At 40.5% G+C, this 26,985-nt stretch overlaps 2 protein-coding genes and 1 long non-coding RNA gene across 8 annotated transcripts in view; 1 reads left to right on the plus strand and 2 right to left on the minus strand.

Moving 5' to 3' along the window:
• LOC143028468 (serine/threonine-protein kinase PAK 2-like) overlaps positions 1–1,937 on the minus strand; it is an 18,972-nt gene extending 17,035 nt beyond the window's left edge. Inside the window, exon 1 of one of the 2 annotated variants that reach the window (XM_076190618.1) lies at positions 1,746–1,937. Coding sequence is in view for 1 of the 2 variants with exons in the window: in XM_076190617.1 (XP_076046732.1) it covers positions 1,069–1,109 (41 nt within the window). In the remaining variant the exon portion in view is untranslated. Of the gene's footprint in view, positions 1–1,068; positions 1,697–1,745 lie in introns of those variants that run through there. The other variant, XM_076190617.1, reaches the window with a different exon arrangement.
• A 719-nt stretch (positions 1,938–2,656) lies between these two features.
• LOC143028470 (uncharacterized) lies at positions 2,657–12,319 on the plus strand. The gene is made up of 2 exons (XR_012966734.1): positions 2,657–9,705; positions 11,103–12,319. It is a non-coding gene; the product is annotated as an uncharacterized LOC143028470 (long non-coding RNA).
• Pak (serine/threonine-protein kinase PAK 3-like protein) overlaps positions 8,172–26,985 on the minus strand; it is a 31,736-nt gene continuing 12,922 nt past the window's right edge. For all 5 annotated transcript variants that reach the window (XM_076190623.1, XM_076190619.1, XM_076190620.1 and 2 more), the window contains 9 exons: positions 25,244–25,380; positions 21,807–22,021; positions 21,464–21,607; positions 20,153–20,339; positions 19,428–19,516; positions 18,823–18,926; positions 18,109–18,270; positions 14,776–14,948; positions 8,172–14,516 (listed from right to left, as the gene is read on the minus strand). In XM_076190623.1, coding sequence (XP_076046738.1) covers positions 14,433–14,516; positions 14,776–14,948; positions 18,109–18,270; positions 18,823–18,926; positions 19,428–19,516; positions 20,153–20,339; positions 21,464–21,607; positions 21,807–22,021; positions 25,244–25,380 — 1,295 coding nt within the window. In that variant the 3' untranslated portion in view covers positions 8,172–14,432. The remainder of the gene's footprint in view (positions 14,517–14,775; positions 14,949–18,108; positions 18,271–18,822; positions 18,927–19,427; positions 19,517–20,152; positions 20,340–21,463; positions 21,608–21,806; positions 22,022–25,243; positions 25,381–26,985) is intronic.

Here is a 26,985-nt window from a genome sequence, read left to right on the forward strand (position 1 = left end):
TAATAACTATTCAGATTGTTAGAGGAGCGTAGTACACATGGTAGCGTGTATAGCTATGGTTGACATTAATGTAAAATTACTTTTAATCTCTTTTGAATGTGTGTATTTTTCGTATCTTGAATGGTAATGCTTCCTTCTTATTTTATCACTTAAATTGGTAATTATCCCACATACATCCTTTTTTTTAGGGGAGTATTATTACCTCACCAGATCCCCCCCCCCCACACACACACACGTACATGAACACGCGCCTCTTTGTATTCAGTTTTCTGCATCTCGAAACAAACCCCAACACACAAGTATGCCAGTCATGAGAAAGTGTATGAAGAGTGTCATTATTATTGAAAGGAATCGCTTAAATGTCATTGAATTGAAATGGAAATTAAGGCCCGAGAGCAAACGAGGGATGGAAGGTTGCAATATCTTATCTCCAGGTTTTCGTATCTTTCGTGGTGGGGTGGGGGAGGGAGGAAAGGTGGGGGGGGGGGGTTCACGAGAAAAAAAAATCTCCACAGATTACGACTACGGTCGTCAGTACTCGACATTAACGACTGAGATCTTCATTGATCACTCGACTCTTTCACCCCGCCCCCCTCCCAACACACACACTCCCACTCCCCTCTGGCAAATAGAATCGCCTGGAGGCAGCAGGAATAAAAGAAAAGGCGACGCCGGGTTTGGTTTGTTTGTGTAACTTCATTCGTTCGTTCAACACGTCGACTTAATTCGAATGTTTTTGTTCTAGCTAATCTCAGATTATTTCATTTAGCCGATGGGCAGACACGGAGGCAAAGGGAGTCTCAATTTTTAAGATAAGTCGTATTTTATTACCCAGATCACGATGTTGATGATAATTATAGATGTAATAATAGTGATAATGATATGATAATAATATGATAATTATGAGAATAATTAATGAAATGTTCATCAAGTCATTTGAAATTCAAATGTCTGCCAATCCTAATAATGTATTGAACGGGTTAACAATTGAACGTTCTGCATTCTCTCGCATATTACCATAAAATTTCGTATTTTGTGTATTTCCATATTCTACAGAATAATACTTACTTCACACTGCAACATGATAGTATTTTGTATATTTGCATCATGTTTAAGGGAAGTTTTCATTCGTCATTCTAGATGTCGCTGTTATCGATAATGACTCGGATTTGTTGCAACCTATGTTTTGTTTATATTTCGTATTTGCATGTTCCAATATGTATTTGAAACATGAAATAATAGTTTGTCACTGTATCAGCTTCTACTTGGACTTCTATGTTCTAGAGTACAACACTTGTTCTACATAGTTTATTCTGGCAGATTTTTTTTTTTTTTTTTTTTTTATTGCGGTACACCAGTCCACATTTTGTTCACTTAGTTCCGTCCTTCGGCTGAACAAGTTTACTCTGTTACCATTATGGTTCACACACTTGTCATGGGATCAATCTCCCTCCGACAAAGATCTTTTCATTCTCCATTGAACACTCGTGACACACGCCAAAGCTTGCATGTCGCGTCGACATACTGCACCACGGAATCTCGACCCGTTTCCCAGTGTCCCCCCCTACGTTTATGGAATTCTGTTTCCTCGTCTTCGGGAGATCGCTTCAACTCTGCTGCCAAAAATCGCTAAGCATCTTTGGCTAGTTTTCGGTCTTGTGAAGGAAGTTGTGTGGATCCCTCAGGAAGGATTATATTGGGATCCAGTAATTTAAGTACTTTAAGTACTAACCGAGGTTACCTACCGCAATCGTCCCGGCGCGGGATCAGTCGTCCACCACGAGTCGCGTCCTCCCCATAGACGACGACGACAACGACTACTGTATATTGTTCGCGGTCACACTTAGAACTAAAACTGAACTTGTTCGATGTCGATACTGAAGGAGGTGTCCGTGGCCCTGAGGCATCGATTGGCACTGGACTGAGACGTAGGAAGATGTGAGTGTTGCCCCGCAAGGCAGATTGCCAGTATCTTATCTGTCTTATCGCTCTCTTTCCATGAGTCAGTGCCAAGGGGATAGACACTCTAGGGATGTAGTAGGGACACTGCAGAGGAATTCTCGTAGTGTATGGGAGCAGGGATGCAGATGCCAAATAAGGTATGCGTGCGCACGTACACACGCACATACATACATACGTACGTACATATACATACATGCAAGCACCCTAAGTCGCGTGCGCACACATACACACACAAGCACGTACATACACACACACACACACACACACACACACACAATCACGCACATACACACACACACATACAGGCACACACACATACAGGCACACACACACACACACACACACACACAGGCATACACAGGCACACACACACACAGGCACACACACACACACACACAGGCTCACACACACACGCACACATACACACACACACACACCCATACACAGGCGCGCGCGCACACACGTACACACACATAGGCACACGTGTAAATGCCCATACACCACAAAACACACGTATGGAATCCAGGCGGACATGGTTTAGTTTAAAGCAAAGTTAGATAATTGGAGATACAGACGTAACCTCACGAGCATAGTCCAAATCATACCTAGTAAGCAAATACGTATATGAATACATGCCAGTATATGTACTCTTGTATTATATACAAGTTACTGGGTCATTGATGACCTAGTGGTAATTTGCAATCTTCGTTTTCTACTCTTTTCATGATATTGGTCTTATTTGCTTAGGCTGGCGTAACTACAGCACTCGTAGCATATAAATGTATACAGGGACATTGGTGGTGTCCTAAGGCCTTGTCTACCGCATCACACAACTGTCCAGGATATAACACTTCACCCCATACTATACAGCACATGGAAGACTGCATTGTACACAATCATGCACGCAAACAACACAAGAAACACACTATTAGGGATCTGTGGGAAAACCCCGTTCCACCAAGGGAGACGGGATTACTCGACCATACATTCTAGGGAACAACAATAACAACAACAAAGCCTTGTAGGATCTCACTAGTCACGTCTGTCCAATGTCATCCTTTGCAGCTGTTCTCGTAAATATATTTAATGAAATAAATTATCCATTCCAGGCAATCGTCAAATCCCGTGTCCTCGAACTTCCACATTTTTCCAGGGTCAAATACACGTACTCCACCCAACCATCTTTTCTATAGTTAGTCGGCATCATACACCGGTTGGCTGGCGGTGCGTTGGTTCACTCACGCGCAGGCCATCACCCGCGAATTCCCTGGACAAGCTTCCATTCAGCTACCCTCCCTATCCCAAACAGTTCTCGTTAGGGTCGGTCGACTTCGTTTGTATTCGCGGTTTAAATGTTCATGTATTATCGTGCTCTTGTGCATTGGGGACGTTAAGTATATAAACGAGTCATAAAAAAGATTCGGTGAGGGTAAGGGTAAAGACAGTCCATCCCAAGTGATTTTTATCCGTGATTTCTTGCCGTCATGTTTTGAACGACACCATCACCGGAGAAACAATTTTGTTTTGGGATACCAGTAAGCAAGAAAAATTCCTCGTTCCATTAAACATAACTTTATTAGTTACCTGAAATTGTAACTTCTAGGATAACAAAATTATACCACAATCAAAATTCATACTTTTATTCTTGTATCCGACAGTTATGTGTATATAAAATGAAGATTCAAGTCTCATTTTGTACAAAGCAGAGCAGGGAGAGGAGGGAACGGGGCAAGATGACGCCATAGGCTAATAATATTAGGTTGCATCTCTTTGGGGGAACTGCTGCCACCATTACTGTCAAAAGTACAATCTGAGACAAAAGTACTTTTTTTCTCAGGGCACTATTCATTATATATTCATTGCCAGTATACATCTACATATAATTGCATGTGCCAATTATCTATAAATATAGTGTGTAGGTACATGCATGCACACATATGTATCCATATACACACAAATGTGCATGCACATACACACATGCATATACATTTGTACACACACACATATACACATGCATAAACATTTGTACACACACATACGCACACATATACACACACATACAACTGGAACTGTACATGAATTTGAGGCTAGGTATGATAAATACGTAGAGTAGCAGAAGGGACCCATCAAGTATTGCTCCTTTCCTGTATACTACAAATAAGTAAATTCGTTGAATCCAAAATTAGGCATAAGCTAGACAAAAAGACATGAATCCTTGAGTGCTGATCTTTTCCTGTACATTACAATTATATAGTTCCTATAGATACAAACATACCCCATTGAAATATTCTATGCAAATCACTTGGGGTTTGTGTCTTGTGCATCTAGAAAAGGTATTGCACACCCCAAATGTGGATTTGTGGTGACCATCCTTTGGAGATCTTAGTTGGCACTGAAATGTCCCTTCACAGAGGATAGGTCAGAGGCAACAGTACAATTTGTGTAACAGCACAGTCCCACACTAATACAACATCACAGGATAATCCGTCTTCCCAGAGAGATTAATGATTGTGTGTGTGTGTGTGTGTGTGTGTGTGTATTTACCTAGTTGTATTTAGCGGGAAGGGGAGCTATGCTTGTGGTGTCCCGCCATTGTATCTCGCAGTGTCTAGTTTGCTTGTCTAGTGTGTGTGTGTGTGTGTGTGTGTGTGTTTTTTGTGGGGAGGGAGACTGATGTCTATCATTGTATAGTTACAGGTCTTCAGTCAGTGAATTTCAAGGCAACAATTATTAGGAATTTATAATTACATGGTCTCTATCTTGCACACTTGCAATTTAGTTGGTCTTCAAGACTTTTTAAAATTAATTTCCTCATGAAGAGTGCAAATGTATTAGAACAGCATGTGTATTTACCTAGCTGTGATATACAAGAAAAGGAGGGAACAATGATGGGTACCTGCATGTGATATTTCTGCAGGATGGATAGCAAAGCTGCCCATTTTCAAAACCCATCAACCCCTCTCACTTCCATCAGGAGTTACAGCCCAGAGGGGCCCAAGATATCTATCAACTTCAATTGTATTTCTTACATCTTTTCATACATGGTAAGTTGACCATCAACTGTTCCCCTTACATTACCATTTTCAGCCAGACATAGAAACTGTCCCACACTAATACAGCCTGAAGTTTCTTCCTAGAGACCTATGGACTGTTGCCCACCACTGTGGTGCAACAATTGATAAATTACAGGAAAGGACCTGTTTGTATGGTTTTGTCTTTTCATTCTATTCATAAATCTAGTTTAAAATTTAAGAGAATTGTTTTCTCCTCTTTTAGGCAATTCCTGGAGTTTATGCATTTTACAGAAAACTGCATATTTTTCAAATTTATTTCCATAACTTAGTGAAACCCTTCTATTCCAAATCAAAATATCCTGTCAGATTTATTCACTCCTTTCACTCGTGTAAACAATGCAATTCATTCCCCCACCCCCTTCTCTCTTTTACTGATGGCAGATCTAATGCATAGACTCTTCATATGGTCTGTCCACTAAGCTGGGGATCAATTTGGTTGCTGTTTTGATCCTTAATTTAAAGTAGGTACAGTAGGTAGATAAAGATGCAAAGATAATGCACCCCACAAGTATAGATCCTATCTAGTATATTGCATTTGGTAAAATGCACGCATGTTTACACATGCGTGCACATACACACCAAACTCCCCGCCCATGAGAGTTGGTGGAACAGCTCGCTGCGCTGCGAGTTGTTACTCCAACTCTCGTGGGCAGGGAGTTGGGTGTGTGTGAGGTCACAGCATTACCCATAGATTGATCATATACGAGCTGAGCTTTCTTCTGGGAGGGTAGTAGCTGTCGATCATGAGTCCAACACATGATACAAGACCATGTGAATTACACACACACACACACACACCACACATACGCACACACCACACATACGCACACACCACACATATATATACACCACACATACACACACACACCACACTCTCTCTGGGTCCCTGAACTGCATTATGTATCATATGAAGAAGGGTAGAACCCCTTGGATAACATCTTTAAAAGAAAGTAGAGATATAACAATGCACAAAAGGGAAGAAATTGATAGAAAGTAGATACAGTATCTACATTTGGTGGTCAGTAAATGCAATGAGAGGACACAAAGACAAAACACAGACTGGGAAAAAATGGTTTCCCAAACTGGAAAATTTTAAGATGGAATGCACTCCCAGCAGAGGTGGCAAATGTTCAGAGTAACTTGAAGATGCCTAAAATGTGAGAGAAGTATGAGCACAAGACACCAAAGCCATCAGTGTCATCCATGAAGACATGCAGGTGAATACACTAAGGTGAAATGCACATGCATATATGCCTACACACTGCACACGCCGAAATGTAGATGCAGACTTGCATATGGGTAATGACACCCTATACATTAAGAAGGCTCAGAGCAGACATTAGTTAAGTTTTGAACTAAGGAAAGTAAAGGTGGGATATGTTAATAATAAATTCCTGTAAAACTAGACTAGGAAATATATACATACACGTCGTCAGCTGCACCGCTAGTAAGGACTCCCATACCACTCGAGTTAATAACCCAAAAAGTACAAAGTACTATGCTGCCACTTTTTTACCTCCCCCCCCAAAAAACAACAACTAAATACAGTAGTCCTTGTTATATGGTACATATGCATTCCTGAAAACCTTACCACAAATTGAAATTTCTGTATACCGAACCCATTATAACATGTAGGCAGATGTACCTTCTCCTTGATCTTTCCTCTTCCAAATATCTAGTGGATACTGTATCTGCGAATTTTTCTTACCGTAAATAGAATCGAGGGTAGTAATTACCAAATACCGAAACTGTGAATTTACCGTATAAAGAATTACCATATAAGGAGGACTCACTGTAAATAAATAAAATTACCCATTAGCATCTCTATCACTTTTGCTCATGACCTGCCAGTCCTTGATGCATTCATTTTTCAGGTTACGCTAACTCTACGGTTGTACGAAAATTTTGCCTTATTTTTGCCTAACAATTCCAGCATACAAGTTCTACAACAATTTTGCTTTAGTTTCTCCTCAAGATTTCACCTCATTAAATTGCCACAATTTGGCCAAACAATTTCCCCTTCCAGTGAGGGACTGTCTTCACGTGGTGGTCCTGCAATATAAATGTCGTGTCACAAATTTCCCCGCTCTCTGTCCATATCTTTGCTTCCAGCTGGAAGTGCAGTTCCAAGGGTCACTGGGCAGGACCAGAATAAAGATTTGTTAACAGTATTCCTAACTTTTTGCACAAGGAGAGCTAATAACCAAAAACTGCTCCCACTGCTACTGTTTTGATGGAAGTGCCCAAGGGCTGCTGCCAATGATGGTGAGGCTGCAAGTTTAGTCGGCGAAACTCTCGACAATGACTATTCCTCTATTTCATTTCATTTTGTTTGGCAGCCAGTCAACCCACCCATTCCCCTGAGTTAGTGCCAAATTGTCTGATGCGAGGTGCTGGAACTTTATTATTAACTTCAGACAAAGTTACCCCACTTAGTGATCTAAGAAAGAAAAAGAAATGATAATAATGAAGAGTAGGATAAATTATAAATGGAGGCCAGGCTACAGAAAAAGTGTGCAGATAGCTGGAACTAGTATTTTGAAGAGCTGTTTAGTATGTGACTATGGATGCGTACTGCAGACGGGGGAGAGAAGTGAATGACCACAAAAATGGTTGCCAAACTGCCATAACTGTTGGGACCCAAGGAATTTGCCCATCCTCAAATTAACATGTATACAGTACTACACTCACTCTCACAACTTAACTGTGCAGGGTTTAGGAATATCTAATATATATATATATTTTTTTCTCCAAGAGAATTTCGTAAACATGCAACCCAGTGGAACCGTTGATGGGAGTGGTGGTCCTGCAAGATGTTCATCAAGACTGTCTTCCTGTTGAGTCTTTAAAACCCATCCACACCCTTGCTTACACATCCTAAGGGGCCTGACACTTTTGGATCCCTCAAGTTCAGCTGTAGTTCCTCCCTTTTCTCATAAGGAGAGCTAATAACTGGCTCCCTCCTACTACTATAAACTGGTGACAGTCTTACACACATTTCCAAGAGAGCATTGGGAAGGCCTGAAGCCCATTGCCAGCTCCTGTGGGGGCTGATTTTCAAGTCAGTTTAACTTGAGGCAACAATTATTACTGTAGACTGATATACTATTGATTGTAGGTTAACAATACTGAATGAAGAAAGTAGAAGTTTAATGAAGAATACATTTAACTAAATAGACAGAAATATGGCAAAATTATGAACAAAGGACTAGTTGGAATAATAATAATGACAAAGAAAAAGAAGAATTGCTACACCAGTGATCTTTCCCTTGCAGTTCAGTCAACCAAAGAGAACAACTCAATTATACAGGAGACCAAATGTGCCGTCATGTCCTGTATCCCTAAATGATATTGAACGGAAGACTTTATCATGCATAGACAGCAAATTTACACCATATTAGTATGCCTGATGTCTTGTTCACCTCTTGGCTGTCCATGCCGTGATAGGAAAATTGTGGCGAACATTAATCCGGCTTTTTATTATTTTGACTCGAGTTGTAATCTTCCAAAACATTTGTCCTAAAGTAAAATGATGAAATTATGAAAATATATACTTTTTATCAATTCATGAATCAAGTCAGCATTGAGCTTGGACAAACAAGGAGCTGCGGCTAACAAGGTGGCTCACACTTCCGATACATTTTTTAATGCTTAATCTTCAGGGTCAATCAAGCCATTCATACCAATGATAGTTGTGATTACCAACTCCACAAAGGGAGTGCATTCTTTTACTTAAATGCACAAAAAACTAAATTCATGCTCAGGTCATTATTAAAGGGTAGTAGCCGATGCTATTGTCTCGTACCATCTACATTATGGTCAACAAGTGACAAACACTTCAAAATACATTAATCATTTTCCTGCACTGTTAACAGAAAGATTAACACACAAATTTATAGTCCAAAGACACCACACATACACACGAAAAGCACTTGTCGCCCTCCAGGCATCTTGCAAGGCATGATGTGGTGAGACACGCTGCACATATCACGAGTTTGATCTCATCACTTTTTACCACTTGCCATGCATGGAACAATGGTAAAAAGTGGGTGAAATGTGCGGCCACAAGACATGAGGCATCTCACCGAAAGACTGGTATTCATTTAAATGTTACAAACACCTTGACCACTGTTTAAAACAGGAAACAGGTTTTTTCCCTATCCAGGAAAGATTTGGTAAGCAGGACTGAGTTTGGGCTAATTCTAAGTTGATTTATGAGACTCTTGATCACCCAGATCAGTATATGTGACCTGGCTGCTTGACGTGCTCGACTAACTAACCTATACACTATATTTACCCTTTCAAGTTACTGAGAGCTTTACCATCACAGTGCAGGTGTGTCAGCTAAAAACCTTCAGCTGTCGGCAGCCCAGTTTGAAGACTTAAGGCATAGGATGACCTATTCCACGTTTAGTTTGAAGCATGTCTTTAATATAGTCAAACATTTTGCATGTTCCAAGTTAAGAGATTATGTTAATCATGCTTTATAAACTTCAACAGAATTACAAAAAGGTCAAGAATACAACTGGTTAACCGACGGCTGACAGGAAAACGGGCAGCTAAGGGTTACCAACAGCTGACCAGATAACCAAGAGCCAATACGTTCTAATGGCGTCAGGAAAACTGCCGACCAATAGATTCCAAAAGCTAACAGGACACCTGAAAGCTGGTAGGTACATCAACCATTGACTTAACACCTTAAAAAAAAAGCTTTAAGTAGTTACATGGTTTAATGCTGCCACTTCAATGCTAACAACTCTGCCCTCATTCAAGCTCCATGTAGATAGGAATACAAAGGTGGAAAATTCCAATATTACAATTTATACATTGTGACACTCGTACTGGTGTCAGTCTGTCTCACTTTTAAGTCGATTATTGTGGTCTTGCATAACAAGGAGTGCTTTTTTTCCCCTTTGTTCTGTAAAGTGACTAACAGGAGCTAAATTAAGACACAAGTATCAAAGATAAGATTAATAGACTTCATTTACACAGTGCCACACACTCGACATCAAACTCAATCGAACTTTGGTTAACATAAATATTTTGCTACATCTATACTCTGACCTTCCAATGGTGTTTCAGTTACTCCTTTATCAAAATCACATCTATGTACACTAAATCCCTCAAGCACAAGTCTTTGCCATGTCATTTATAAACTATTATTATCATTACTATCATTATTATTATTATTTCATTATTATTACTGAGGCAGTGACCCTTCACACACAAATGTCTAAAAGTTTATCATAACGACAAAATCTATGGGATTTTATGGAGAAATCCATTACACTTAGCTTCTACTCAGCTGCACATATATTCACTTTGCTCGCTCATTTGCACACATTTTAGATGTTTTGATGAACTGCTTATCTATGCAGAACTTAAAAGTTGAGACAGACTCATGAGGCATCACTGAAAGGCTTGACTGATACAGTCAAGTTTGTATTTGTAATATACAGCTTCCGCTACACAACTCTCCTCTCGGTTATTTTAAGTAATTCAAGCCTTTGTCCTCACACCTATGAACATCTGAATAAAAAGTCATGCTGAATTTCTATAGCATATCCCTCCTCTCATTAGCATTAGTACATAATCCTTCAACCTATGGACCTGCCCTGCATATTCGCAAAACTTGTCTCAACTTCTGCAGTCATCTTGGACTAAAATCCTAGGGACTCCCACAGTAACCTTGGCCTGCTATTACCAAGGACTTGTGCAGCTGCCTCAGTTTACTTATATTAGGGACCTTAGCAACAGCTGCCTGAGCTAACTCGTTCTACTAACCTTAGCAGGTGCCTCTGGTCACTCACTAGCATAGACTCGTCGTACGGAACTTGTGCTCGCTCCATCCTTGGGATCTGCACTGCCATGATCTTAGTGCTGCCCTAGTGCATTAATCTTAATATAAAATTCTATTAGACCCCCAATAAATGCTTCATGTTAATGGCCTTCACAGACCAATCTCAACCCAGAATCAATCGTTATCCACACCACCCTTAATCTCTTCCACCTAGTAATGACCTTCATTAATTTTGCTCTACCTAATGCCTTTTTCTTACTTGGCAGAGGAAGCAGACTTGGATAATATCGGCGTCTCTATAAATCAAGATCCTATTTCATCCCAAGTTCATCCACCTCAACTGAAAGAGCATTGGCACTGGCCTTAAGATCTGAAGAGTATCACTAGGAGGAAGGGATTAAACATTGTCGTATTTACAAGTGCTAGTTCTTGAATTTAAGTCTACATTCCTCCCATCATAGCACCTTACTCAGATCAAGGCAACCCCTCATCTGGCCACGTATTTCCTAGAAGACCTACCTCTGGTTCATCACCCTCTCCCTAAAGTCTTGCCCCGTAAGTCTTACCAAAGCTAACCTTCCTGCTCTTAGAACCTTCATCTTATCAGATCCATGAGGCTGTTCTTTCCAACAAAACAATTAGTGAGAATCCAGATCATTTGATGCATCATTGAGTACGGAAGCAACACGTTTCATGCTAAAATTCATAAAAGAGCAGCAATGTTCAGTGCTGAAAGCTTGATGTCTTCTGGCTTGGCATGTTTAGGAGATATTGCATTGGAAAGAGCTTGTAAACCAAAATACTGCAGAATTTAGGAAACATGCCTAAACCCTCCAAAGCATATAGGTACATTGTATGGCTTAAATTAACATAAGTGTGAAAACAGGATCTTCAAACATAGAAGTTGTATTATATGTAAATGTTTATGTAAATTTTGATTAATCTTATAAATTAATAAAAGATAAATAAAAATGTATATACATACATACCAACTTGTGTACATAGATACAAATGCAATCTTTTATCCAGAAACCAGTTAGTTTAGGTGTCGCTCCTAATGAACAACATGAATATTTATAAATACTTTTATTCATCAATTTCTTTACACGTACTACGGTTCTTGGGTTACTTGTCATCAGATGTGTAGTAAAATATCTGAGTGACCCATGGGCTGAACCAGTTTCTAGGTTCACATCTGCAAGAAATAAGGCAATTGACTGATCAACCCTGGAAAGTTGACAATTCACCAGTACTCTCTTTGAAGATAACATTACACAGATCAATGATCATAATGGTGCAATGTGTTGAAAATGTTTTAAAGCTGGATAGAGAGATGAGTTTTTTCACTAGTGGAAGGTATTTCTGTCAGTATGTGGGTGAGGTTTGCTGAGGTCTTGGTTCTTAAGAAAGATAAATTTAGCACACACCCTGTTGATGAGATGAAGCCACAAGGAAAACTAATCATGAAGTAAAGAAAACTACTCTAAATAAAGGAAAAGATTTAGGTATAACTTTACATTGAAAAGCTGCACTTATCAAATGCTTAAAATATTGTAATAAAATGTGAAAGATGTATTTGAATGTTGTCTTCCATTACAATGAGGGAAGGGAAAATGCATTTTGGAATATGCAAGTGTAAAACTATTTAGATCCAATGCTGATGGTGAAGATTTTCTACTGTACTGGGAAACAAGTACCAGTGCTTTGGGTGTAACATATGGGAGAAAGAGAAAAAAAAAATAGGCACCTGTATTTTGGAATGGTGCAAAGAATCTATAAATTTTGATGGAGTAAACTTTTGCACAAACATCTGGTTATCCATATGCCGACGATACGATAACCAGAAAATATCAAAATGTCTTATTCCATTCGGTAAACGTAATTTTTATAGTATACTATGATTTAAACACTATTATACTCAGGTACACGTGTAAGCTGGAACAAGGCTGTAATTGCTGAAAATATATTTACAGTTGCAATCAGCTGTGCCCATCAACTGTTGTCTTTTGTTTATCAAACTTTACCCTCTATTATTTCTTCAAAGTTTAACATGCACAAATATTTCAACTCCATAAGGTTTAATCTTATACTCTTCTGATCTTGCTGGATAAAAGATTGAATATTTGTATACACAAAGATCTCAAATATATATTATGTATACAGTAAACCAAGTATTTAGATAAGAGTTTTCACTCAATTTCCTGAAAGTGTCACTTTTGATTAAATTTCAATAAGCAAAAGATTGCCATTGTGTAAGCAGCTTGACAATTTTTCCAGTGTCACTTTCTCAGTCTTGTCTATAGTGACATATTGCAAAAGTGGCCTATATTATTGTATTCTCACACTCAAGGTCAGTTACTGGGAAAGTGGCTGCACATTACATGTGAACAACAGATAGTTGAGCACCTAGCAGAAGGGAGACAAGACATGTGCAACCTAGTCACCTGGGAATGCTCAAGACTATAACACTCTCTAATGATGACACTTCTTTACAAACTGCACTCTATTTTTGCCCATGCAATTATTGAAATATTGTTTACTGACTTCACTGTCTTTCAAAATGCCAAAATACAAGTTTACCATATACATACATGACAATGATGCCCTTGTATCTATGTACATACATATTTTTCTTTGTTTTAGCCCCTTTTGTATATATTGGCCTTTATCTCTGGAATTGTGTGTAAGTAGTAAACTATGCACTCCTAATAGGGGAAACTGATTGCAATTGAGTAAGCAACACTTCACTTGTGGTGAAATAGAATAATCAATACCTTACCATATGCATTTCATAGTAGATTATGTTTCAAGCCAAATGTCAGACTCAGAACTGCAAACTTCCCTACTTGTAACCATCACATACTTTTCTATCATGATATCATTGGCATCGCTGCATTGCCTTCCACCTGAGCAACGTGTTAGGTATGCATGATATAAATTCAACCAGATTCTAAAGTATGACAACAGCATTGAGTTATCCATGCCTTTTAAGGAACCAATGACAGGTAAAAGCCTGTAAGATACATATAATATAACATCTCAAAGACTACAGAATCCAAATTACCTTTCCCCTAAGAGTACTACCCTCACAATCAAAAAGTAAAGGCCAATTGAAAAATAAATATATATATAAATAAATAAATAAAATCTGTGCACACAAATTATAATGAACATAAAACACATGTATGTATATACATACGAAATATACATAAACATTTATATATACACACAAATAAAAACCACACAAATGTATAAATGCTATCTTCAACAATATCATGACCAAATGATGGATATTTGGGAAATGTTCCCTGCAAGCCAGTCCCAAAATAGATGCCATTATGGCAGCAGAAGCTTGGATACTATAGTAATCACTGGCCCAGCAGCTTGGTAACTTCATTACACGAGATTCCTGCTGCTTTGCGTTCTCACTTCTTTACTGGAATTACTCTTAACATCCATATACGAGGGAGTGATCTAAAGTGAAAAGACCTGATAATGAGACTTGCAGGTAGCATCCATCCTGGGGAGCCCTGGGTCTCCAGCAAGAGAGACCCAGGGCAACAGATTGATTAATTGATCTATTTTGGCTTAGTGTATTAGTGGTTCTTTGCTGCTTCCTTGGCTGCTACAATGAGAGGATTCAGGCTTGACAGTGGTCTGGCCAACTTCAGGAATGGGTGCTGAAAATGAAGTCGGATTGTTTGGGAGAAAGTTAAGTAGTATAATTTAAAAGAATTTTGTTCCTACATAAATGACAGCATTTCACTTCTTTATCCCTTCATTTAATTTTTCCAATCACACACACCCATATGTCCTCCACCCAACCAATTGTTGACAAAATATAAAAAACATGAATGCACACAAAATTCACAATGAACTCCACACTATTCCCACATAATTTATTATATACCATGAAGTACCATGATATCCATATCTTACCTTCAATAATTGAGTTGCGGATGACCTTTTTTCTACCTCTACCTCAAGACACAGGTCCAAGAAATCTTGAAAAACATGAGAAAGCTTGTCTCTTTCCTTAATTTCTGGCTTACCATTAGTTGCAATAAGGTAAAGAGCACGCAACGGATTTTCATTTAAATATGGGGGTTCACCTGAAAAAAGACCACAATCATTAGGAACTCTTACTTTGGACTAAGAGCTTGAGGTAAGAAAGAAAGAAAAAAAAAAAAAAAACTTTCCTGCAATGTTTCAAGTGTTTGTTAATGTGCCACAGCCTGCTACACTGTAATGCTGACAGCCCCTGCCCTCATCCTCATAACAAGTAACAAAATGGAAAACTAGCAAGGCATAGGAAAGGAACATCCTCTTGCTTAAACCATGTAAAAGTTGCATGGTATATGGATAGACAGGCAACTACTGATACAACACTGTACAGGGTGGAGTCTTGGAATTGAAGAGAAGCAGAGAGGAAAAGTTTAAATGTGTTTGAGATGAAAATGTCTGAGAAGTGTGGTAGGGGTTACTAGGTTGAATAAAGTGAGAAATGAGGTGGAAAAGGAGATGGCAGATACAGATGATGAAAGAGTATTGGGATGGTTTGGTCACATAGAAAGTATGATTGAAGAAAGGTTAGTAAAAGAGGTGTGGAAGGCAGAGGTGGATGGAGTCAACTTGAGGGGACAACCAAGGATGTGATGGATGGATTGATGGATGGGGTGAAGGGTTTTGAACAAGAGGGTAACAACTGTTAAGCAAGGAAAGGAGAAGGCAGGAAATAAGATGAGTGGTAAATGGCTGTGTACAGATACTTTGATGCAACGGATGGAGGGGGAGAAAAGAAAGGTTGTATGTGGATGATATTTTGACGTAGCCTGAAGAGATTTCTCCCAATTTTCTCTATTTTCTGCATGAGGGGACAGAGGGGGGTCGGCAATTAAACGAAGCAGCCTTGCTGTGGATGTTCTTTGTCTTGTAGCATTGCTTCTGACCCAGGGCAGTGGGCAGGAGACGGAGAAGACCCTTCATCCACAAGGAACAGGGATGAGAGGTGAAACAAGGGTGGCAGATGGGAATGGAATGGGTGGAAGCAGGTGCTGTAATGACTCATTTATTTTATATTATTTTAGTTATCATTTTTCTGTTTGTTTATTATTATTTGCCCGATTCTCATCTATTATTAGTTATATGTGAATTTATTATTATTTACTATTTACCTGGTAAATAAATGTGGGTAAAAGTAAGGTGATGAGATGTTCAAGGGGTGAAAGTGGCAGCAGACTGGAAGTGAGCATTATTATTTACTATTTACCTAGTAAATAAATGTGGGTAAAAGTAAGGTGATGAGATGTTCAAGGGGTGAAAGTGGCAGCAGACTGGAAGCGAGCATTATTATTTACTATTTACCTAGTAAATAAATGTGGGTAAAAGTAAGGTGGTGAGATGTTCAAGGGGTGAAAGTGGCAGCAGACGAAGTAAGCATTATTATCTACTATTTACCTAGTAAATAAATGTGGGTAAAAGTAAGGTGATGTGATGTTCAAGGGGTGAAAGTGGCAGTAGACTGGAAGTGAGCATTAAGGTAGAGCAACTGGAGGAAGTGGATAGTTTTAGATACTTGGGTGCAAATGTGGCAGGAAAAGGTGGGGTGGAGGTGGAGGTAGAATGTAGATTGAGAGAAGTGAGTAAATGCCTTGGTGGATCAAAAAGTGTAATGAGGAATAGACATTTGGGAATGGATGCTAAGAGGAGACTGTATGACGGGGTGATTGTGTGAACAGCACTGCATGGGGCAGAAACATGGAACATAAGAGAGGAAGAGAGAAGGAGTTTGAATGTGTTTGAGATGAGGTGTCTGAGAAGTATGATGGGGGTTACTAGGCTGGATAGAGTGAGAAATGAGGAGGTGAGGAGAACAAGGGTGGAAAGGGAGTTGGGAGATAGGGTTGATGAAAGAGTATTAGGATGGTTTGGACACATGGAAAGAATGAGTGAAGAAAGATTAGTAAAAGAGGTATGGAAGGCAGATGTGGAGGGAGTGAACATGAGGGGACGTCCTAGGATGAGGTAGATGGATGGGGTGAAGGGGGCTTTGGGGAAGAGGGGAATGTCTGTTGAGGAAGGACGGGAGAGGACAGAAGATAGGGGTGAATGGAGAATGGTTGTATATGGATGATGTTGTGATGCATGAGGTGGAATGGGCGGGGGGATGGGGGGGTGAGGTAGTATGTGTGAGCAAAATATGATGCAGCCCGAAGGGATTTCTCCCTGTCTTCTCCTTTTATGCATGGGGGGATGGAGAGGGGGGGGTCACCGATTTAATGAAGCGGCCTTGCTGTGGATGTGCTGTGTCTTGCAACACTGCTTCTGATCCAGGGCTGTGGACAAGGTGCAGGGATGACCCGTCATCCAGGAGGTGCTAAGATAAGAGGGAGGGTGGAGGGGTGTGGAGTGTAATTCAGGGATGGAATGGGTGGGTATGATTTTATTCCTTTCCTTTTTGGCTACCTCCCTTGTAAGGGGAAAAAAAAAACCTTGGTATATGTATGTATGTATACACTATTTACCTGTATGTTTATTCTTTAACTATACATACATACATATACCAAGGCTTTTTCCCCCTTCCAAGGGAGGTAGCCAAAAAGGGAAAGGCATAAAAACACTCCCACCCATTTCATCCCTAAATACACTCCACACCCCTCCCACCCTCCCACCCTCCCTCTCATCTGAGCACCTCCTGGATGACGGGTCATCCCTGCACCCTGCCCACCGCCCTGGGTCAGAAGCAGTGTCGCAAGACACAGCACATCCACAGCAAGGCCACTTCATTTAATCGGCGACCCCCCCCTCTCCGTCCCCCCTTGCATATAAGGAGAGGACGGGGAGAAATCCCTTCGGGCTGCGTCAAAATTTACTCACACATACTACCCCACCCCCCCGCCCATTCCTCCTCATGCAATCACAACATCATCCATATACAACCATTCTCCACTCACCTCTGTGGAGTGTGTGGAGTGTTTTCGGGGATGAAATGGGTGGGAATGTTTTTGTGCCTTGTCCTTTTTGGCTACCCCCCCTGGTAAGGGGGAAAAAAGCCTTGGTATATGTATGTATGTATCTATTTATCATTATGATTTTTTTTTTTGCATCCGACCTTGATATGGACCAAAAGGTCTCCTGCTGGCATGCTCCACCTTTGTAATCCTTTGTCCTTTGCATGCCTTTTGCTTTGGCTACCTCCTGATTAAGGAGGAGGAAGCCTTTGGTATATGGATAGACAGGCAACTACTGACACAACATTCTGCTCACACTTACCTTCAATCATCTCAATTGCCATGATACCTAAGGACCAAATATCCACTTTGGGTCCATATTGTTTTCTAGTAACAACTTCTGGTGCCATCCAATACGGAGTTCCCACCATAGTTGTCCGTTTATTCTGCTCCGGAGATATCTGGGCACAGAACCCAAAATCAGCTGTAATATGAAAAAAAATTCTGAATTAGAAACATCATGAGGTATTGATGACATAGTGATATATTGTCAATATTTTAGAGGCTTTAGAGTAACACCTAAGGACCAGAGCCAGACAGCATTCATCTAAATCAGCATTTCTCCACCAGGGTTCCACAGAACCCTAAGGTTCCGCAAAAGGTTATTGTAATAATATAATATAGGCATCATCCTATCTAACCTATTATTACAATGAAAATAAAATGAGAAAGATATGGTATATATATATTTTTTTGCGCAGGGGTTCCTTGAGACATGGAATTTATTTTGAAGGTTACGCAAGGGTAAAAGGTTAAGAAACACGGATCTAAAGTATGTCCATAACAAATCTCCTAGGTGATTGTGGGCATTATGACCCTTGTCAGTAACCTTCTATTGGTCAAGGACTATGCAACAAGATACAGCACTTCTACAGCAGGGCCCAACAGACAAAGCTGGTTCACTCCCTACCATTTCATCATAAAATAAATCTTAAATTTTCTGTGTCTTGGAGTAAGACTATACATCAATACTTACTTAATTTAACACTTCCATCCATTCCTAATAGTATATTATCTGACTTAATATCTCTGTGAATAACTTGATTTAGATGAAGGAATTCAAGTGCTTGAAGTACTTCTCTGTAAAGAAAAAAATACACAAGTTATGAATATTTTACAAAAATAGTATTTCATCCAAGCAATGTGGAAGGGAATGTGGATGACCCTCAATCCACAAGGTGCTAAGGTGGGAGGGGGGCAAAAAATGAATACTGAATGGGGAGGAATAGGTGAAGGGTGGATGCATATTTCGAGTTTGCCATCCTCTTCTGTGGTGGAAAGGGCTTTTTTGTATGTGCACATGTATACAAGTTATTTATGAACAATAAATCTATGCTGTGACAGCACCACTTACAGAGATTTTTTATTTCAAATGCTGCCATTCTACTGAATTATAAATCCTAAAAACCACAAAGGATGATTTAATTTTTTAAACCTCGCACATCTTTATCCAAGATAAGAAAAAATATAACAATTCCTCCTCTGCCTTTAACTTTCCCATTTTCACACTACTACTCCACACAGTGATTGATGACATGTTCAGAAAAAAGTGTCACTGCCACAGGCTACACAGGAACATACCTGCACACAGCTGCAATTTGCCCTTCGTCCATACAGGTTTCCGTGACAACATCTGTAAGAGACCCACCAGGCAGGTACTCCATCACCACCTGGAGAAAACAATTAGGGCATCACTTAAAAAGAAATAATTCACACACAGGTAGGAAAGATGTAATTTCACTTCCGTCAGCCTTTGGTAATATGTTACAATTAACAGTTTATTTTGTACTGACTACCAGTTGACTTTTCAGCCATAGGGGAGGGGAGAAGGGGTACGCAAAGGGAACCTCTGCGGAAACCGAGATGCAGGGGACTCAGGCAATGCAGCACAGCAAAGGCAGATTCCTGTTTCTGAATTAAAGTACAGTTTGAACTTCCCTCTCATTTGAAATGCTGAGGTAGCAACACATCTGGAAGCATTTGAAGTGAGAAGTTCAAAGTGTACTTTCAGCAACAGGAAGTCTGCCTTTGTTTTGTACTGGGTCACCTCCGTCGCCTATGTTTCAATTTACACTTAGGCTTTGGGAGTTACATGGAGTATGGAGAGTGAATTAGAAGCAAAAGAGAAAGGAAGAAGTAGAAGAGCTGGAAGAGAGGAAGAAAAGGAGGGCTGTGGGGGAGTGGGGAAAGAGATGAAAAGGTAAGAGTGAGAAAAGAATTAGAGACAGATTGGAGAACCATGGAGGAGGGAGGGAAAATAAATAAATAAAAAAATAAAAAATAAATCAATCAAAAAAATAACTTACCCATAATTCTTCACTGACTAGGTAAGAGTCCAAATAGTTAACAACATTTGGATGTTTGTTCTCCTTCATAACCAATATTTCATTGATAATCAACTCCTTCTTGGGCTGTTGGGAAAGGTTCATCTGCTTGATAGCAACCTCAACACCTGTTGCTGTCTCTATAGCAGTGTAGACTGTTCCTGAGGCACTGTTGACAGAAATGAAAAATATAAATAAATAAATAAACAAATAAAATAATAATACTATATACATACTTATTCCAAGGTCCTCTACCCATTTACAAAGGAAGGTTGCCAAAGTCAAAGGTATAAATTCACTCCCATCCATTTCATTTCTATTCACTACTCCTCCCTCTCTCTTTTCTTGGGTCCTCCTGGATGGATCATCCCTGCATCTCACCCACTGTTCTGGGTCAGAAGCAATGCAGCACGACACAGCACATCCACAGCAAGGCCGCTTTGTTCAATCAGCGACCCCCTCTCTCCATCTCCTCGTGCAGAAAAAATAGACGACGGGGAGAAATCCCTTCACGCTCCATCAAAATATTCACATATGCTCCCCACCCCCACTCTTTCATGCATCACAGCATCATCCATACACAACAATTCTTCATTTACCCCTATCTTCTGCCTTTTCCCATCCTTCCTCAACAAACATTCCCCTCTTTCCAAATGCCTCTTTTACCCCATCCATCCATCTCACCCTTGGTCACCCCTTCATGTTCACTCCCCCCACCTCTGCCTACCACATCTCTTTTACTAATATTTCTTCACTCATTCTTTCCATGTGTCCAAGCCATCCCAATATTCTTTTATCAACCCTATCTCCTCTGTCATCCCCTTAAATTCACTCCCTCCACCTCTGCCTTCTTTTACTAATCTTTCTTCATTCATTCTTTTCATGTGTCCAAACCATCCCAATACTTTTTCATCATCCCTATCTTTCATCTCTTTTTCCACTCCCGCTCTCCTCTTCACCTCCTCATTTTTCACTATCCAACCTAGTACATATATGCACCAAAGGCTTTTTTCCCTCCTTATAAGGGAGGTAGCCAAAAAACCAAAGGCATCAAAACCACTCCCACCCATTCCATACTCCACTCCCTCCCATCTTGGCACCTCCTGGATGCCAGGTCATCCCTGCATTTCACCCGCTGCCCTGGGTCAGAAGCAGTGTTGCAAGACCTAGTAACCCCAGATATTTCATCTCAGATTCAATTTTTTTTCTTTCTGCCTCTCTTAAATTCCATGTAAATTCAAAACTGAAATTGTACAATATTAACCTCAACCTCCAACAATTAACAACACTTACCCTTGACCAATCTTCTCCATCTTTGTGTATTTTCTATTGGGATCTCCCACAGCAACAATTACTCGTAGCTTTTCTAGGATCTCCTCGTCACTCATCTTCTTTTTCTTTTGTTTTTCCGCTGTTCGTTCTACTGCTGTGCTTACACTAAACAAAATGTAATCCACAAAATCAATCAAAATTAATGACATACAGACAACTATTGATCTTTTAAACACCGACAATCATCAGGCATTTAAGACTTTGAACAAATCCTATTATACTGAAGTAAATGAATCATTGTGGGGATAACAATGACCAAATTTATGTTCCTCTGAAACAGTAAACTTTTGCCCAATGAGCCCACCTAGTATTAGTATTTGTGTTAGTTGAAACTGGTACTGTAGTTGTAGTAGTTGTAGTTGTTGTAGCTGGTACTGCCTGAGGGTTTCGGTTTTTGTCTAAGGGAGTCCCATTTGCATTCGTCTCCTCCTCTATTGGCTTTGTGTAAATAGATTTGGTGCGTTCAGGACGTGTGGCCACTGGTGGTGGTGGGGGCTCTTCATCTTCTTCTTCAGGAACCTAGAGAAAAAAAAAAGTTTGATAACTTTACATTTCAGTGACCAGATATTACAATCAAATATTTAGTTACAGTATCACAAACTCATCTAATCCAATAATCTATGCATATACCAAAAGGCTTCTTATCCCTTATAAGGGAGGTAGTCAGCCAAGGCATGCACCAACCCTCCACCCATCCCACACCCATCTGTTGCCCTTTTTTCCTTAGCGCCTTAAAGATGAAGGGCCATCCCTGTCCCTTGCCTATTACTTGGGTCAGAAGCCATGCAGGAAGATAGCATCTCCACAGCAGAATCCAATATACTATATGCACATATTCGTACTCTCTGGGAGGGTGGATTTACTACATTAAATTGATCTATCCCTGTCTGGGGTATTGGCTGCATGTTATTGTGGGATTGAAAGCTGCTCAGTAGCATGCAGCTGATACTTTAGGGTCTATATGGGGTGTCCCTACGGACCAGAGCCACACATCATTTTGTCTGTGGTAAAGGAAATCTCTATTCATAGAGAAATGATGATATTTTATTATACTGTGACTGTCCCTCTGTTATGATGTCCCCCACTCTTGTTAATATCCTGTACCAATTCTATGAATATTCATTTCTCATTTTACCAAACCCTGTTGTGAGGAAAAATAATACCGCCACCAAGTATTTCCACTTCGAGTCATAAAAGGTGACAAAAACGGGACTGTGTTAAAAAAAGAGAGCAGGCACAAGAGGATCTGGGAGGAGTCTTCCAACACCTTAAGGTTTGGGTCTTTTAATGTACATGGATGTAGCACAGATGAGAAAATGACAGTGTGAGGAAAATGGAGGAAAAATAAGGAAAGATGAGGTGAAGGCAGCTGTTACGATGATGTGAGCAGGTAAGGCACCTGGGTTGGATGGATGTCATGCAGAATGTCTATATATATATATAAAAGTACGGTGATGGTGGACTGGCTGGTGGGGTTATATAATGTTTAAGTGGGTAGAGTGCCGGAGGACTGGAGAATTGCCTGTATAGGTCCACTTTACAAGGGAAAAGGGGACAAGTGTGAGTGTAGTAGTTTCAAAGGGATCAGTAGTCGGGAAGGCTTATTGGAGAGTTTTGATTGAGATGATTAAGAGCGGAACAGGAGTAATTGGTGAGGAACAATGTGGGTTTAGAACAGGTAGGGGTTGTGTGGACCAGATTTTTGTGGTAAGATATGTGAGAAAGCTTTAGGAAAAGGTAAGGATGTTTTTTGGGCCTTTACAGATTTAGAAATGGCTTATGACAGGGTAGATAGGAAGGCACTGTGGGAAGTATTACAGATATATAGGATAGAAGGAAAGCTGTTCAGAGCAGTCCAGAGTTTTTACGACAGTAGTACAGCTTGTGTTAGAATCGGAAATGGAGAGAGTGAGTGTTTTGAGGTAAAGGTGGGACTTCTTCAGGGATGTGTTATGTCACCTTGGCTGTTCAATCTAAACATGGATGGGGTGGTGTGGGAGGTAAATGCAAGGGTAATGGGTCAGGGATAGTTTTAGATACTTGGATGTGAATGTGGTGGGAAAGGGAGGAGTGGAGATGGAGGTAGAATGTAGATTGAGAGATTAAAAAATGTAACGAGATCTAGACATTTGGGAATTATTGCCAAGAGGAGATTGTGTGAAGGAGTGATTGTGCCAACAGCTCTGTATGGGGCACAAATATGGAACATAAGAGAGGAAGAGAGGAGTTTGAATGTGTTTGAGATGAGGTGCCTAAGAAGTATGATAGTAGTTACTTGGCTGGATAGAGTAAGAATTGAGGTGAAGAGGAGAATGTGGGTGGAAAGGGAGTTGGGAGATAGGATTGATGAAAAAGTATTGGGATGGTTTAGACACATACAAAGAATGAGTGAAGAAAGATTAGTAGAAAAGGTGTGGAAGGCAGAGGTAGATGTGAACATCAGGGAGCGACCTATGATGAGATGGAAGGATAGGGTAAAAGAGGCAGTTGGAAACGGGAATATCTGTTGGAGAAGAAAGGGAGAAGACAGAAAATAGGGGTGAATGGAGAATGGTTGTGTGTGGATGATGCTGTGATGGCTGAAAGGGAGTGGGTGGGGGATGGGGGGGGTGAGGGAGCGTGTGTGAAAAAATAATTTGACATAGCCCAAAGGGATTTCTCACCGTCTTCTCTTTTTCTGCATGAGGGGATGGAGAGGGAGGGTCACTGATTAAATGAAGTGGCCTTGCTGTGGATGTGCTGTGTCTTGGGACACTGCTTCTGACCCAGGGCAGTGGGCGAGATACAGGAATGACCCATCATCCAGGAGGAGCCAAGATAAGAGGGAGGGAGTGGGGTAAATGAGAGTGGAGTATGTGGGGATCGAATGGGTAGGAGTGGATTTTATCCCTTTATTTTTTGGCTACCTCCCTTCTTAGGGGTAAAGACCCTTTGGTATATTGATCTATCATCAATCATAGATTAAGAGGCCTGGCTATTACACAAGCGGCAAGCTAGCAGTATAATTACTAACATTGATGGTTGCAACCCACTCCTGGTTCTGTTTTCTGCATACAAAACAGCTATATATATAAAAAAAAGTGTTATTTGGCTTCTTGAACAAGGTAAGTTCGTATCATGTTAGATTTATACAGCCAGTTCTTTTATGGACTTATGGGGTAGAAAGGATATCTGTCCTTCCATGTCCTTTCTTCTTAACGCTGGAGATGTTATCCTTATGCTAGGACAGGAACTCCTACACTACAGGTGAACAAACTCAGCATTTAAGCCATAACAACATGCTGTGCTCAATAAATTATGAATAGACCTTCTCTAAATTACCACAAAAATAGATACATGTCATTGATGAATAATGAGCAATTTAAGAAGCAATGACTTACTAGAAAAAAGAAAAAGAAAAAAAAAGACATGAAAGGGGAGGAGAGAGAGAGAGAGAGAAAGAGAGAGAGAGAGAGAGAGAGAGAGAGAGAGAGAGAGAGAGAGGGGGGAGAGAGAGAGAGAGAGAGAGAGAGAGGGGGGAGAGAGAGAGAGGGGGGAGAGAGAGAGGGGGAGAGAGAGGGGGAGAGAGAGAGAGAAAGAGGGAGAGAGAAAGAGGGAGAAAGGGAGAGAGAGAGAGAGAGAGAGGGGGGGATGATGGTACTCGAAAATAATGTGCAGTTGTAGCAGTAACAAACACTAATAAAACTGCTAAAAACTAGACAAAATCAAAATCAAAATAAAGAACATCCATTGGAAACTCACACTGACTTCAGAGCAAGTTTCAGGGGTGGAAGGCGACCCTGAGGAAGCGTCAGAGATCTTGTGGGGTGAAGGAGTAGCCGGGTACCCAGTAATGCTGCTGCTGCCATGGTAACTAGGTCTTGGGGATGGGTCCTGGCCTGGAAAAGGGGGGGAAAACCGATGCTACAATAAACTATTTCTTCACTTAAGACTGGACCCAGATTTCATGCTGCCAACAGGCAAACCACAATGATCTCTTCCCATACTTAACTACACCTATCTAGTCCTGCTTTTATTAAATCCTTTTCTTTTATTTAATTAATCATTACCCACAAAAATGATGGTGACAGGGAACAAGTGGTTATCCTGTCAAGTTGGACGTCAGAGAGAATCATGTCCATGCCACCCATCTTCAAAACTCATCAAGATCCTCGCCTCCATCTAGAGAAGTGGTTCGGGTGTACCTGTACCCCCAAAGGGATACGAAACCTCAACTCTGAAGGTACGAGACATGATAGCCAGTGCAATGGTACTGTATATTTACCATGAGAAAGCACAATGTGCATTCATTGTATCCTACTAACTGACATTTTCAATTTCAAATGAAAAAAATTCCTTTGTTCAGTAATGGAATATATCTCGTAATTTCTCAAGAAGGTTTGGATTACTAATCCTTTTCGTATGTTTACATTGTTTTTATACTGGACGGGGGTATGAGAAAATTTTCTGTGATAAGGGGTACAGGCACTGAAAACGATTAAGAACCACTGATCTAGAGGTAAGGGGTACAGGCACTGAAAACGATTAAGAACCACTGATCTAGAGGTAAGGGGTACAGCCACTGAAAACGATTAAGAACCACTGATCTAGAGGTAAGGGGTACAGCCACTGAAAACGATTAAGAACCACTGATCTAGAGGTAAGGGGTACAGGCACTGAAAATGATTAAGAACCACTGATCTAGAGGTAACCCCGCCCCCCCAGGGCCAGACACTCGTCTCCAGGCTGGGCCTAAGGTATCTTTTCATTATCAGTTGTACTGTATTTCCTCCACCTTTTCACACAAGGGTTGATAACTACCATCAACTCCCCTCCTATACTACTACAAGTTGATGACACAAAAACAGTCCCATACTGTGATGCACTAATATGGAACCATTTCTTTATCACTGGCTTATAAAGTAAGATGGAAGCTAGTGCCAGATATCAATTCTCCTTATGTGAAAATGCAGAGGAAAAATAAAATTGGGGACAGATCTCGGGTCCAGTCTGGATATCAAGTGCCAGCTCCTTGGGACCTCCCGGAGGAGGCAAGGGTGATAGTCTCTAGAAGACGGGTGGTAGGGAGACGATTCTGTGCAATCCGTCTTGCAGGAGCCCCACTTGAATGTACCTATCATTTGTCTAAAATTCAGAAAAAAAAAAAAAAAAAAACTAAACTAAAGGTTTGTTCTGCCCAAGAAAATGCAAAGTGGACACTAGCTAATCAACATTCCACTCCCATGAGGTGGTAAGTGAGAAACCCCTGGTAGGGGAAGCCCTATCAGTTGTGGAATTCCACTGATTTTTGTAGGCCAATGTTTGGGTTACCTCTGTGCCCGGACAGGGCCGTCGGGAACCACTGCAAGAAGTATGCAGTAGGTCCTGGGAATTGAACTCTCAACCACTTGCTCACGAGTTTGTATACCAGCATTTCTCAACCAGGGTTCCGTGGAACCCCAAGGTTCCACAAAAGGTTACTGTAATAATGTAATATAGACATC

This window comes from Oratosquilla oratoria, chromosome 9, assembly GCF_046742065.1.
Source record: "Oratosquilla oratoria isolate Oo_2021 chromosome 9, ASM4674206v1, whole genome shotgun sequence".
NCBI lineage: Eukaryota > Metazoa > Arthropoda > Malacostraca > Stomatopoda > Squillidae > Oratosquilla > Oratosquilla oratoria.